The 13,800-nt window shown below is 48.1% G+C and overlaps 1 protein-coding gene across 2 annotated transcripts in view; it reads right to left on the reverse strand.

The window, feature by feature from the left end:
• ABTB3 (ankyrin repeat and BTB domain containing 3) overlaps positions 1-2,908 on the reverse strand; it is a 174,398-nt gene extending 171,490 nt beyond the window's left edge. For both annotated transcript variants that reach the window (XM_014877010.2, XM_088165373.1), the window contains exon 1: positions 1,936-2,908. In XM_014877010.2, the coding sequence (XP_014732496.1) occupies positions 1,936-2,893 (958 nt within the window). In that variant the 5' untranslated portion in view covers positions 2,894-2,908. The remainder of the gene's footprint in view (positions 1-1,935) is intronic.
• Positions 2,909-13,800: the final 10,892 nt, after the last annotated feature.

Here is a 13,800-nt window from a genome sequence, read left to right on the forward strand (position 1 = left end):
CAAATAATCTCTCACATCAGACTTACCCACCTGTTTTAAGTGCCTGAGAAGGAAACATTTGCAAGCAAACATGGAGCACTCAAGACATCAAAACGGTGAGGTCTATATAAACAAATACATATCTCACTGGTAAAGAAACAGACTGATGTGTTTAATGGTTTCTAATGCTTAGTTTAGTTGCCTTGAAAGTACTTAAAAGCAGGCAACACACCCTTGGATTAAATCTAAATAAACATTTACAGCAGTAAAAAATGGCTTTTACGGCAAGGAGGCCTGGCTCTTGCTTGCACCTGTAACTCTAAATATATTTAACAGGACCCTAAACTATGTATTATAAGATGTTAAAAAGCAAAACAACATTATAGGCATTTGCATAGAAAGCAGGGAGACAGAGAGAGAGAGGCAAAACAAAATGGACAACTTGCTAGGGTTTGATTCAAGCATCTTAGAAAAATGCCATTTGCTCAACTCAAGAGATACCAAGGAGATTTGTGGCAGCTAAAACTACAATAAAATGGAGATGAAAACTGTTTTGTGTCCCTAGAAGGGAGATAAATGAGGGTCAGAATGAAGTTCATTTGAATCCACTGAGCTGATACAGAGGGAGTTAGAGAGAGCCGCAAAACAAAATGAAAGGCTCAGTAGGAGCCTGCACAGCCAGTGCTGCAATGTCAGAAACGCAACACAGTGCCATCTGAAACCTACAGGCACCGTATCAGGACTCAAGGAAAAAAAACAACGGTGGCACTCCTGGGGAAGCCATGCCTGCCTGCACCAGCACTAGAATAATGCACCAGGGTCCTGCAACACAAGCCCCCAAGAGCAGATACATTTTGAGGGGTGGTTCAGTGAAGCCTCTGGGGAGGACATCCTCTGCTGGAGTAAAAGCACCAGAGGAACAGAACCAAGCAATATCTATTTACAGCAGGGAGGAGTATCTGCCCCTTTCTTTTACTCCCGTTCAGCATCCTCCTTTAGGTCTCCTATGGGATAGAAGGTGCCTTAAGACAATAGATAATTAGCTGTAATGCATCCTCTGTGGCTATAACAACTTAACAAGGCTTATCTGGAGACGTGATCTAGGCTTCCAGTTAACCTTGTTCTCCCAGTTCCCTTCCTCTTCCATACCCCCACTCCCCAAATATTTGCATCTCAGCTTGACAGGTATTTTAAATTTAAGCTTAATAAAAGTGTTTGCATGTGTCTGTGCACGCTTAGGAGAAGGTATGAAATAACACCACCCTATTTTAACTCTGCCTCCCCGAATCGCCTCTCGTTCCATTTTCCCTTCCCTGGCAAACAGAGGGAGCTGAAATAAGGAACATCAACTTTGGAATGCCACTCTACCGAAGGATTACTTAGTAAAAATATTAGATTCATGATTTTAAAAACGAAGGGAAAAAATGGCCAGGAAGTTGATGCATCACGGTGTTGCATTTGTGTCAAGCTCTGGGTAAACATGCACCAACATGAATGAAATCTGTCCAGAAAGACTGCATTTCAGCGCCAACCACGCAATCGCTGGCCAAACCACTGCATATGTAACAAAAGTTTGATCTCGCCTGCAAGCGTTCAGCTGCGCTTCTGCCATTTCCTGTGGAAAACTGAAGCTCTGAACCACTGTCTCTCAGCCAGCCCTGCCGACACCCAGCCAGCTGCCCCTCAATTCACGCCCATCGCGCCGCGGCAGGCGGGCGGGCAGCCCCGGCAGAGCAGCGCGGGGGATGCTCGGCAGCTCCCCTCCAGCCCTCCCCACGCCCCGGGCCGGGCACCACCGTGCAGGGGCAGCCGCGCAGCTCCTCCCTCCCCGGCCCCCCGGCCCCGGCGGCAGGTGCGGCGGCGGCGACCCGCCCAGCGCCCGGGGAGGCGGACGGGGGCCCGCCCGGCGCAACAGGTGGTCGGTGGCGCCCGGTCCCGCCCGGCCGCCGCACTTACCGCTGGCGTTCTTTCCGCAGATGAGGTGCTGGTAGGGCTGCAGCAAGCCCCAGAGCTCGGGGTCGTTGTTGACCGTCTGCTCCAGCGTCTCCAGGGTGAAGCGGGGCGCCTCGCCGCTCTCCTTCTCTTTCTCGGCCGGGGCGGCGGCGGCGGCCGGGGGGCGGCCGGGCGGCGGGAGCGGGGCGGCGGGGCCGGCCAGCACCCGCGCGTGGATGTCGCGGAAGAGGCTCTCGGTGCCGGCGGTGAGGTAGATGGCGGCGTGCTCGTGGATGCGCAGGGCCACGCGGCTGTCCACCATCCAGCGGTAGAACTTGCCCACGGAGAAAGCCAGTCCGCAGCGGGCCGACTTGCCGCGGCTGAAGCGGTCGCCGCCGCTGCTGCTCATGTTGTAGAGGGAGAGGGCGCCGAGGGCGGCTGCCGTGCAGCGGGCCGCCAGCGTCCAGCCCAGGACGATCTCCATGGCGCTCCGCACTTCGTGCTTGGTGCACTTGGCGAAGCGGAGGCTCAGTCGCTGCGCCTCCCGAGCGATGCGCACCAGCGCCCGGCTCACCAGCGTCGAGAGCCGCGCCGCCGCATCCCGGCTCCCGGGGCTGGCGGCGCCCGGCGCCCGCGGCTCCCGGCGCGGCGGCGGCGGCAGCAGCAGTGCCTCCACCTCCTCCAGGCTCCAGGGGACCTCCTCAAGGTCGGGCAGGAGCCGGGAGCACTGCTGCCCCGCGCAGTCCAGCACCTCGGAGTCTTCCGCTAGGACGGTGTTGACGGTGTCGAAGCTGTTGTGCCGACTGTGCATGGAGTCAGTTAGGTGCGGCCAGCAGCTTCCTCCATAGGGGTACGCGGGGTGCGAATCCGAGCAGCACAGCGACAAGTTGGAGGAGCGCACCGAGTCCGCCGCACCACCATACCCGGAGTCCAGCGTCAGGTCTTCCAGCGTCCTCACCGCCGTCTTACCTCTCCGGGCCATCGCCGCACTTCATGCTGCACCCGCGGGACCCAGGCGGGGAGCGGCTCACGGGAACGCAGGGGGAGAGAGCAGCGAGGGGGCGCGGCGTGACCCGCCGGCCGCTTCGCTTCTCCCCGCTCCGCCAGACGGCAGCGAAGCGGCGGTGTTGCCTGCGCCCTACTCCTGCTGCTGCCGCCGGCCAACCCTGCTCCCGGCCCGGCTCCGGCTCCTGCACTGCGCCGCGCCGCCGGCCCGACACCGCAGCGCAGCGCCGGCCAGCGGGCGCGCGGGGCGGGGCCATGCAAAACGGCGCCGGTTCGCAGCCAATGGGAAGGCTAGGGGGCGGAGAGATGCAAAGCATCGCGCCCGGCGGCCAATGGGACGGCGCCCTGCGGCGGCCGCGCCTCCCTTCGCTCCGCGGGGCCGCTCCGCGCCGCGCCGCGCAGCGCGGGCCGGGAGGGGGCGCGGCCCGTCCGGCGCCGCCGGCCCCGCCGTGTCCCAGGCCCGCCCGGGGAGCCGCCGGTGCGCGGAGCCCGCGGGGCTGCGACCTCTGCGCGGACAGCACCTCGAAAGCTGGAACTCTGCGCTGCAAAGCGAAGATGTGTTAATGCGGTCCTGGCCCCGCCGGCAGCCTAGGGAGTGCGGCCAGCCGCGTCCTCTGTCCCCGCGGCTGGAAACAGCACGGCTCTGCTACATGCATCTACGCTGTTCCCCAGGGGTACGAACTAGAGTCCCGCTGCAGTCCGCACTGGGTTTTCACACCAGCAGTTCCCTGATGTTGCTATAAACAAATGACAGGGAGCGCAGGCACTCGCACATCTCATCAGACAGACAAGACGTTTTGAAATCAAGCAGAAACTGCCACGTAAGAATCCCAGCCGTCGCTCGAGTCAGGAAGAGCAATTTCCAAATAATTAAAACAAATACAATAAAACCCTTTGACATTCTTGACGTTAGCCCATTAAGTATCGTGAAGGTTTTGATAAGTAAGAATTGTAATGGGGAATTGTACTGGGCTTAGGGCACATTTCCTATGCATAATAAGATGGTTTTTTTGCAAGACAATTTATCCTCGACTAATGTACTTTAATCTTACATTGCTAGGCTTTAGCTTTATTAGGAGTTGCCTGACTAATGTCCCAGGCAACAGACTGAGAATGTATATGTTTGTGTGTTCTGGCTTTGAAGAAATCTTACATCCTTTTAAGCACAAAATACCAGAAAATTTCTATCCCTTTGAGGATAAAAGCCTAGCAAACACATTTCTCTATCATGCCAACAGAGGCAGCCAAAATTCTTGGACAGACAAGGCAAGTCATGTAAGTGATTTCCCCATCCAAGCAAGCCTGGCACTCCTTCAACATCAGCTTCCTAGAGGAGAGGCATGAGCACAACTACAGGTAGGCTCATTTGTCAGTCAGGTAGGGGGAAACTATGACACCACCAAAAAACAAGAGGAGGATTGCTTTCCAAATGAAGTCAAGTGTTGTCAAAAACTGTTTTCTCAGCATAGTCTTGGCCCTTCCACAAGATGCAGTAGGCACAATGGGTTTCCACAGATTTCCCAAACGCCACTGTATCCTGATGAAAAGTACAAGAGCTGAGAATAGGAACACCCTGAACTTAAGCCACTGTCACAAGTGAAGCAAGATGCTGAGGCCTGCGCTGCTGGCAACAGCCCATCTTGGGGCTGGCTCACTAAAAATGAGAACATACCTCGACAGTAAAATCCTGTGGACTTTGCAGTTATCCAGCAGTACATCTGGCAGTAGAGCCCTCTGGTGTCTTCACCACCTCAGTGCAGTGGTTGCTCAAAATTCCCCTTTCCCATTGGTGAGAGGAAGGCAAGCACCACTAGGACTAAACCCCTCAGGATAGTTATTTTTCTTACTCCATTCACCTGACTCCATCCTTATGCTCTCACAGAATGCCACAACTGCACATGCTGAGCATACGAGAGCAGATCAAACTCAGGGAAAGTTCAAGTTGGGGAGGTTTTCTAGTAATTTGTTTGTAGGGTTTAAGAAAGACACAAGGTGGGCATCCAGGGAGGATAGAACAGGAGAAGCAGGTGTTTTGTTCACCAGCCTTTGTAAAAAATGGTGCTGCAGAGGTCAACATCCGCCTTGGGTCCTGTATAATTTTAGGCTACAATATTGCATTGAGATGAATAGGATAAATGAAAAGTGGACAGTTGTCTTGGGCACCATGCAGATTCAGGCATTTCTATTGTCGACTCAGAAATAGTTTGGACTTCTAAAGAGGTTGGGGTTTTAATTCAGAAAGCAAAATATTGGGTCTTACTAGAGATTTTGTAGCTACAATCTTGCACACAGCAGTATGATTCCCAGTTACACTACCAGCTTGGAAGATGTTGCAATACTTGGATACACCAAAGGCATGTCAGCAGCACTAGGCTGGTTTAAACTTTCGAAAGTGGTAGTAAGAACTGACTCATTTGTACAGAAGACTAATTACCTTCCTATTTGAAAGGGCTTGAAGTTCAAGTAAGTTCAGTGTGACCAGCCTGGATCTCAGGTGATCTTTGGTACCCAAAGAATTTCACCTGCCCAGGTGTGGATATGCTGGCTGCTGCATCCCAAAGTGAGATTCAGCATTATTTGGAAACTGCTCCTCAGACAGGATTCTTACCCCCCCCCCCCCCCCCCCCCCCCCCGGAAAAGACAGGAGTAAACAGTTTGGAGCAAAACGCACCCCTGCAACATGTACAGTGCCTGCATGGGATGAGCTCTGGAGACGTCCTTAGCTTTAATTCAGAAAGGGCACCACACCTCTCCTGGCCTGGGAGGAAGGGCAGGTGTCTGCAGCTGCACTCCATTCTGCAAGCCTTACAGCCAGGGTCATTTGCCTATGAGACAAGAACACCCACTGCAGAAAACAAAGTCCCTTTATATGTCAAAGGCTGGGTGGAAACAATTTTCAGCTTGTTGGAGACAGGAACATCAATTATCCTTACAGACAATTCAGACAGGGACTGATTAAGTACCATACCAGGATGATAAGTGCCAGCTAAAACTCTGAAAGAGGGAAATTGAACCACATTTTAAAAAGGTGCTTAGGGCAAATTTAAGTGAATGGAAATTTGGCATCTTTATGGGGAGGGCACCAAGTGCTGCAATTCTTTCCTACCCCACCCAGTCAACTGCCTGCAAAAGGCATCTTTTTGACAGCTGTAGGGAAAAACATGACAGCAAACAGGCTGCCAGACAGAGTAAGAATTCACCTAGGATCAGGCCACTCCATGTAATTTCTGTATTCAAAATCCAATGTGCTGCACTGCAGTAACAGCTCAGATCAAAAGGAAAATTTGCAGCATCTCCCAGTGCTATCCCCAGCTGTTAGGAACAAGCAGCAAACCTTAAGAGGGCCTTGCTTATATTGCTGGGGAAGTCAGAGTGCTAGTGTTTCTAATCACAGAAACAGGAGTTCATTTACAAAGCAAGGCTGTAATCCTGTAGCAGTAGCGCAGGTGTGAAATGCACATCCCTGGCAGGGGAGCCTTTGGGGCTGCAGCATGTGTACAGTGTGCTGCAAAGAACACACCGGTCAAAAGAGCTGAGAGCTGGCATCAGGTACCACCGTCGCTGCAGGACCACTGGGAGACTGCTGCCAACTGTTTTGACAAGCAGGCTCAGGGAGATGACTCTAGTGTTGCTCCTCAAACACATACAACTCCAAAAGCAGTGGGAATGAGTGACGCAATGAGGCCACCGGCTTGCCAGCTGGAAGGGAAGCACTGGTGGTGCCTCCAGCATGAGTGGGAGGGAAAAACAAGTGGTAAGCGGATGCCACACCACTCGCCTTTTCCCGATCAGCTCCATCCTGCTGACTTCAGCAACAAGCTGAGTTAGGACCCCTGGCTAGGACTTAGCAGGAACCATTGCCCCACAGAGAAGCAAGATTCAGCTGATCAGCTTCCCCTCTTGCAGACACTAAGGAATAGAGCTGCCCCTGTATTTCAGCTGACTATTGCTTAGCCAGGGGCAGCCACCCACCTGTATCCTCTGCTGTGCAAAAGCAGCAGCATCAACTTCCCACTGGGCTCAAAACCCTTCCTGACTTTCTTCCTGCAGCCCCCATGTGCTGAGAGTGGAGTTTTTTAATAGATGTGTAGACTTGTGCCAGACATGGAAGGGAGAGATTACTTGGGATTTCTCAAAAGACACAAGCCGAGGATGCTCTGAGAAACTGCCAGCCTAAACCAAATCTCACTTCGTATAACGGAGCCCATGGCCATGGTACAGTTTGGAAGCCAAGAGCACGACTGATTTCAGAATGAGATCTGACAAATTCTTGGAGGCTAAAGACACTGGTAACTATTAAACACAATGGTGCATGTGCAATCTTCATCTCAGAACGTTTCTCAACAGCTGTTTGCCAGAAATGAGGAGGTTATGCCAGGGGACAGAGGAGTCTGTAATCACTCAGTTACTCAGTGGGTCTGTCATTGATGGCTTTTCAAGATGGGCTACTTCACTGCAGAGACAGGGCCAGAGACTCCAAGGCAGTTCTTTGGTTTAAACACTTACTTCCACACCAGCCAAAGGCATTACCACCAGTTCACAAGTGCACCTTAGCTCTGCACTGCCAGTGAAGAAATATTTGCTGTCTTTACAAGATACTGGATCTTGTCCTTTGTTCTAAGACAGGATCAGCAGCAATCTCTACATGAATCCTGACAAGTTTTAAAACTTTTCTTCAAACCATCCATGACAAAGTCTCTAGAACGTCCCTAGGTGCTCTGTTTCCAAGACCAAATAGTCTTACTGCTTGTAACAGCCTTCCTAACTCTGACCTAACCCTTACCTTGCCACAAATGGAAAGAATAAAAAGATGCTATCAAACCCTTTTAGTGGTCTGGACTAGCATATGTCTTGTTTACTCTTAGGCAGTATTCAAAGCATATAGAGCCAAGCAGAATACAAGTTAGCCCCCAGCCAGCAGGTATAGGTTTTTCTCACATTGCACTACACACCTCCAAAAAGCATAACAGTGTTTGCAAGTTTTATGCAGTAAGATTATACATGCACAATGTTTTGATCAGAACTGAAAGAAACAGGAATAGCAGGCTTCCCAGAGGACAGACACAAGGAAAGACTGTTCAGCCAGTAGTAATTTTCATTCCCACCCAAAACATGACAAACCTGCATAAGGGATATATGTATGACTATATGGGAAAACAATTTAAAGGTGAAATCTAAAGTGACAAATGTGCTTGAGATCAGCAGTGGCTGTCAAGTAAGCCAGCCCTTTAGTCTTCCCTTGGGGGAATGTCCTGCATGAAACTGTTTCAAGTTACTCTACCATTTTAAGTAATTGCTTCTCTCTGTCTGTCACCAGTGAAATCCTCTTCCTAGTTGGTAGTTCAGGAATGACAGTTTATCTCCTCAAGGTGCGGAGTGCTCAGACTTGCTGGCTGTTTGCAGGGGTTCAGCCTCACAGTGTAACCACGCTTGTTGCATCCTGATGCTATGAGGAGGTGACAAGTGGCTCTGGGCTCACTAGGCCCGTGGTGTGTCACGCAGTGCATCTGAATACAATCCCTAAGGGGTTGTAATCATTTGTCCTTGTTTGCAATTTAAAAGTCAGCCCTGATTTTAGAAAAAAATAATAATTTTGTAGGTTTTAAATACTATTTTTCATGGTACTGTTGTCCATGGTAATTTTAGGAGAAACAGGTTCTACAACATGACATTTCCTTCTGGAACATATGCAAAAGGAAAGGAAAGACTTAAACCATGCTCTCCATTGTCCCCACTCATGGGGGCTTCTTTTAAAGCAGAACAGAGGGAAAAAGACTAGAGAAGGTTTTCTTTAAATCCATTCACACCTCTGCTTCTTGCCAGCACTTCAGGCTTACTTACATTTCTGCTATTAAAGAAGCAAGAGTCCCAGGCAGTCCTGCTCTCAGCATCTCCTTTAGCCTCAATATCACATCCACTCATGGGTGTGTGGGCAGCAAAACAAGCAGCCCCAGCCATCTCAGCAGGGAACAGCTCTTACACCATCACCTTCCAGGCCAGTTCCAGGAAAAGGGGCTTTTGCAAACAGGTTCCCTACATCATTCTTTTCTTATATAAGCAGGCAAGATTTTTTTCCTCTTCCCCCTGCAATAACTGGGGAAGGCATTATTGAGCTGCAGGCCTACCCTATTGCAAAGTACAATTAAGATAAGAGAGTAGTAATTCCCTGATATTAAGTGAGAACTTTCTATTTGTAGGCAAATCAAAAAAGAAGTCATTTTAAGATGAATTTTTTTGGTGGGTTTTTTGTTTTGTTTTGGTTTGGTTTTTTTTGTTGTGGCTTTCCCCGCCCCACCTGAAATAAGAAACAAAACCTAGGGATTTTGGCATAAGATAACATTTAAAGAACTGAACAGTATAATGTAGTGTCAATCCCTTTCCTTTGTCCTAGCACTTACAATTTCTTTTGCTTGATTTCCCTTCAAAAGCTGATGAAAGCTCAATTTTTTTTAAACATTACAGCATTCTGTTCATTCTTGACTGACCAAAAGTATTGCTGAAATGCTCATAAATAAATTAGAAAAAACCAAACCAAACTCCACCAAGCTCGCCTCAAATTAAGTAAGAACCAGCTCCAGAAAAACTCATATTGCTGTGAATGCTTTTTCTTGCAGAGGTATCACATCACTGCAGTCTACCAGGTTCAGCAACAATGGTACATGTAGCAACAGAATATATATATAACAGAAATATCTTTTTTTTTCTTTTTAAGATTAACAGTAATTTTTAAAGATTAACAGTAGAGAGCACTAGGCAACGAGAACTGGTATTTCTGAATGCTATCATGAGGTGTGTTTCATCATCACATGGAGCCCTGACTCGGTGCAGTGAGGTCCAGCACAGGTCCCCTAGTGAGTCAGAATTTAAGGGCACAGCAAGGTGGGAAAGGCCAGCCATGCGCTGGGGAATGCACTTGTACGAAGTTATGACTGGTTTAGGATAACTGAGGACTCACCCCACAAGGGCAGTGGCCTCCACAGGGGAGCAAACATCTCCTGTGAACCACTGTGGCTTCTGAGTAGCTGTTTTCAGGAACTGGAAAGTTATTATAGACTCCTGCTTTCATACATGGTGAAGATGGGAGCAAATCAAAAAATGTTTGTGGGAAATCATTCCTTCTAATCAACCCATAATCCTCACTTTTCTCCACCCTCTCCCTGTCTTTCTCTCCCATTACTGTGAGTAGACAAATTATTTATGGTGCACACAGAGATTATGCTTTATCCACTTTATCCAACCAGCTACCTACTGGAGTTTCATATTCTTGAAGAAATATGAGCTACCAAACTGCCTCTTCCAATTTTTGTAATTTTAAGCATTTTTTGCATTTGCAGATGCCTTAAAGGCTGGGAAATAAGCATTGCAGAAACAGTGAGAAGGGCTGGAAACCGTTTCTACTTCCATCACAAGCTCTCAAATGACCTGTATCTCATTTAGAAACCTGTCAAAACACCACTCCGAACAAGCAACTTTTTCTCCTTTCAGAGTTCCCTGTCGTACATCTTGAAATACCTCAAGGCTGATGTCAGTTGCAAAGGTAAAATAGCATTTCCACTACCTGAAACATGGGCTGGCAAGGGCTCATACTTGACAGCTGCTGGGTGCTCGAAGGAGACTGTAAATAAAGGACAGCAGTTTACCGTGAGCCTGAGAGACGTGGTTTAAGCACATACACAGTTTTATCCTGTAGTTACAAGGGTGTGGAAGGGAAGGGCTAATGACACACTTTGTCCTCACTCCTGCTCCCTGTGGGCAGGGCTTGCTTGCAGAAGGTGCCCATAAGTGGCAGCTGACCATATGCTGCACAAGGGAAGTGGGGACCAGTTTGTAAGTGCAGATAGTTTAGGCCCTGTTAAAGACTAATCCTGTGATTTGCTTCAGCTGAGTTTAAGGCAATGAGATAAGCTCTCCATATACTCAATGCCTGAAGTTTGTTATCCCCAGGCACAGAACCTCTGTGGTGATGGTGACAGCCCATTACCTACATCTGGACTCCAAGCTAAATTTCAGTTTAGTCTTCGGAAGTCCCTGAATCCTCACGCCTCGTGGTGCCCACGGACTTGGACAAATCGCTTTGTGTCTCTGAGCCTATACTTTCCAACAGTAAAACGGAGATAATTATATTGACCTTCTTCATAAAATGCCTTCCAAATGCTAGACAACAGCTAAGTACTATCGTGATTATTATACAAAATAATCCATTATGGCCTCTGGATGCCAGAGAAGAAATGAATGATGGCTGGAGTCCACATAAACACTGTGTGAGATCAATGCAGGCACTATTACAGTGTTGATCTGGTCTCCTAGTTTGTGTTCCCACAAATCCACATGGGGATGAAAAATCCAAACATATCTCTTGGCTGACAACTGACTGAAGCTATGTAACAGGGAGGAAAAAAATCTAACCCCATTAACCAAACTATATAGTTTCTGCTTTGATCACAGAAGGAAAAAAGTTATTTTGGCCAAGTTTTCTGCATTTGAAGAGAATTGTTTTCAGTTTGTTTTGGGGATTACTTTTGCAGATGAACCATCTGAGCTTGATATGAAGAAGATGCACTTAAATCTTTAACACTCTGTCAAAGTGAGGCACTCATCAGCTTTAAAAATTAAAAATTGCTTGGGAACAAAAGCACTGTCCTGTATGCTGACAATGGGAAAGAAAGATCCCAAACTCCATGCAAGGTCAAAAGAACATCTTCTTTACTCCTCTGAGCAGAGGCAAACAGTATAATGAATTCAAGGTTTTTCTAGGAAAGCTTCAGTAGAAACCAGCTTAATTCTATGTTGTGCTAAGGGCCAGTCCAAATTCGCTTCTGTCCTGGGTTACAATGCAAAGATGTGTATTCTATCACCATCTGTTGAAAGGGGGAAGGGTAGTGATCCTTATCTCTGTGGGACATATCTTCTGCTGATGTGCCATCTGATAAAAATAAGGGGGACAGTCATCGTTATCTTTTCACAACCCATCCTTCCTCCAGAAGATATCTTCTGTTAATGGGCCATTAAGTCCTATTTTGTGACTGATAAGATTACATCATCCCATTGGGAGATGCTTCAGCCAGGGAGAGGAGCCAAGCCTTTCCTACCTAGATAAAAACTTAAATTTGGAACACGAAGGCAGTCCTTTCCACTGGATCCCAGAGGGAAGTCGAACCTTTTCCACATCATCGCTGGACCTTCGAAGGAAAACTGCACCTTCTACAGGAGCACTGCTTCAACTGAACCATATCTGTCATCCAGGAGGATGAAGCCACCATTTAATGGGACTGCTACCAACACCCTGACTGACAGGGTGTCAGGTTGTATTCTGACTCTGTCAGTGGCTTTTCTTTTGTATTAATACATGTATTTTATTTTTTCTCTTTTTTCTTATTAAATTGTATTACTGACTTAGAGTCTCCCACTGGTTTTGCTTTCAAACCAGTACAACTTCCTACTTTGTTGTTGAGAAACTGTCTGCTTCTGACCCTCCCTCTACATACCCTAGTCATCCCCAGTCAATGCCTGTTAAAGCTTTGGAAGAACTACCCCTGAAAGCAAAAGAGACTTAGTGTACTCAGAGACAAGTGCATTGCTTTCCTTCTTATAATGCCTCAACTCCCGCATGTTTAACAAGGGCGTGTGACAGATGTGTTTCACCCACTGGTGAGCAGAGAGCAGTTGTGTGCCACAGCTTGCCTCGAGTGGTGGGTACCAGTGTCTGGTGCAAGTACCAGCATCTGTGATTACCCTGTACTGCCAGGAATGGAGCTGCAGGGATGGTAGACACTACTCTGCCTTTTCCCAACTCCTACAGTGAGGAAGAAGGGGAATAGGTTTATATAGATATTTTCTTCTAAAAACTGGTGGAGAAGCTTGGTGCCCAGCCTCTGCAGTCACAAGATCCTGCACACACTGCACAGCCCATTGGCTCAGGCATCCAGATGAGCATGTAGGAGCTGGACTCCCTGGGGTCACCATCTGTACAGCACATCTGTGGTACCCTCACCAAGCACAGCAAGGCTGGCATGGTGACTGTCTTGAAGGACAAGCTCATCAGGGTCCATATGACATTGCACTCCAGGGAACACTCACAGCTTGACACAGGCTGCTTCCTAAGTGCCAGGGTGGTTATTAATCCTTCCCACAGCATTTCAGCTGCTAGCTATACCTTTTCCAGAGCTGCAGAGCACAGCACTTAACTAATCTCCTAATTGCAAGCAGAAACCTTTATTTTAGTGTGAATCCTTCCTTCCTTATTCTTTGAGCCTCATGATGTGTTTCTTGAGGAGACTTGTTGCTCCTGGTACATTATCATTTTGTGAATGAAAAATGCCCCAGTGACATACCAGCAGATAGAAGGACCATGTGTCTCAGTGAGGCTTTTGGTTGCATCACCTAAACAAAACAACATGTAGCCCAGTCATCCTCCAGAACAATAGGGTTTGTGGGAGTAAAAGCCCAGGATTCAGATTTTCCATCATGTGGCCTAAAATCAGAGGTCCAGCCTGAGGTTTTGTAAAAGCCTCACATACTCCTCTTGGTCTCAGTTGTGGTTTTAAAAAGACAGTTCATCTCAGGAAAAAGCATGCACAGTATTGGACATTTAAAACCTGCCACATTAAGAAATACAATGGTGTTTTGTCTGCACATATCTCAGCATCCCTACCCCATGAAATTCCTGCTCAGGATGTGTAGAATGCATTTAAACACTGAAACAATTTTCCTGCCATAGCCCAAGTTTCTTATTTGGAAAAGAGATGACATTTATTCAGTTGGTAAAATAATCCAGCAGCACATATTGTGCCCCTCTCACAGCTTCTGGAAGAAAGCCCAATATACACATTCTTACTGGTATAAAATCTTTTCTGCAGTCACTGGCAAAAGTATTTGGAAAGGGTT

Source organism: Sturnus vulgaris, chromosome 5, assembly GCF_052056855.1.
Source record: "Sturnus vulgaris isolate bStuVul1 chromosome 5, bStuVul1.hap1, whole genome shotgun sequence".
Classification (NCBI taxonomy): Eukaryota; Metazoa; Chordata; class Aves; order Passeriformes; family Sturnidae; genus Sturnus; species Sturnus vulgaris.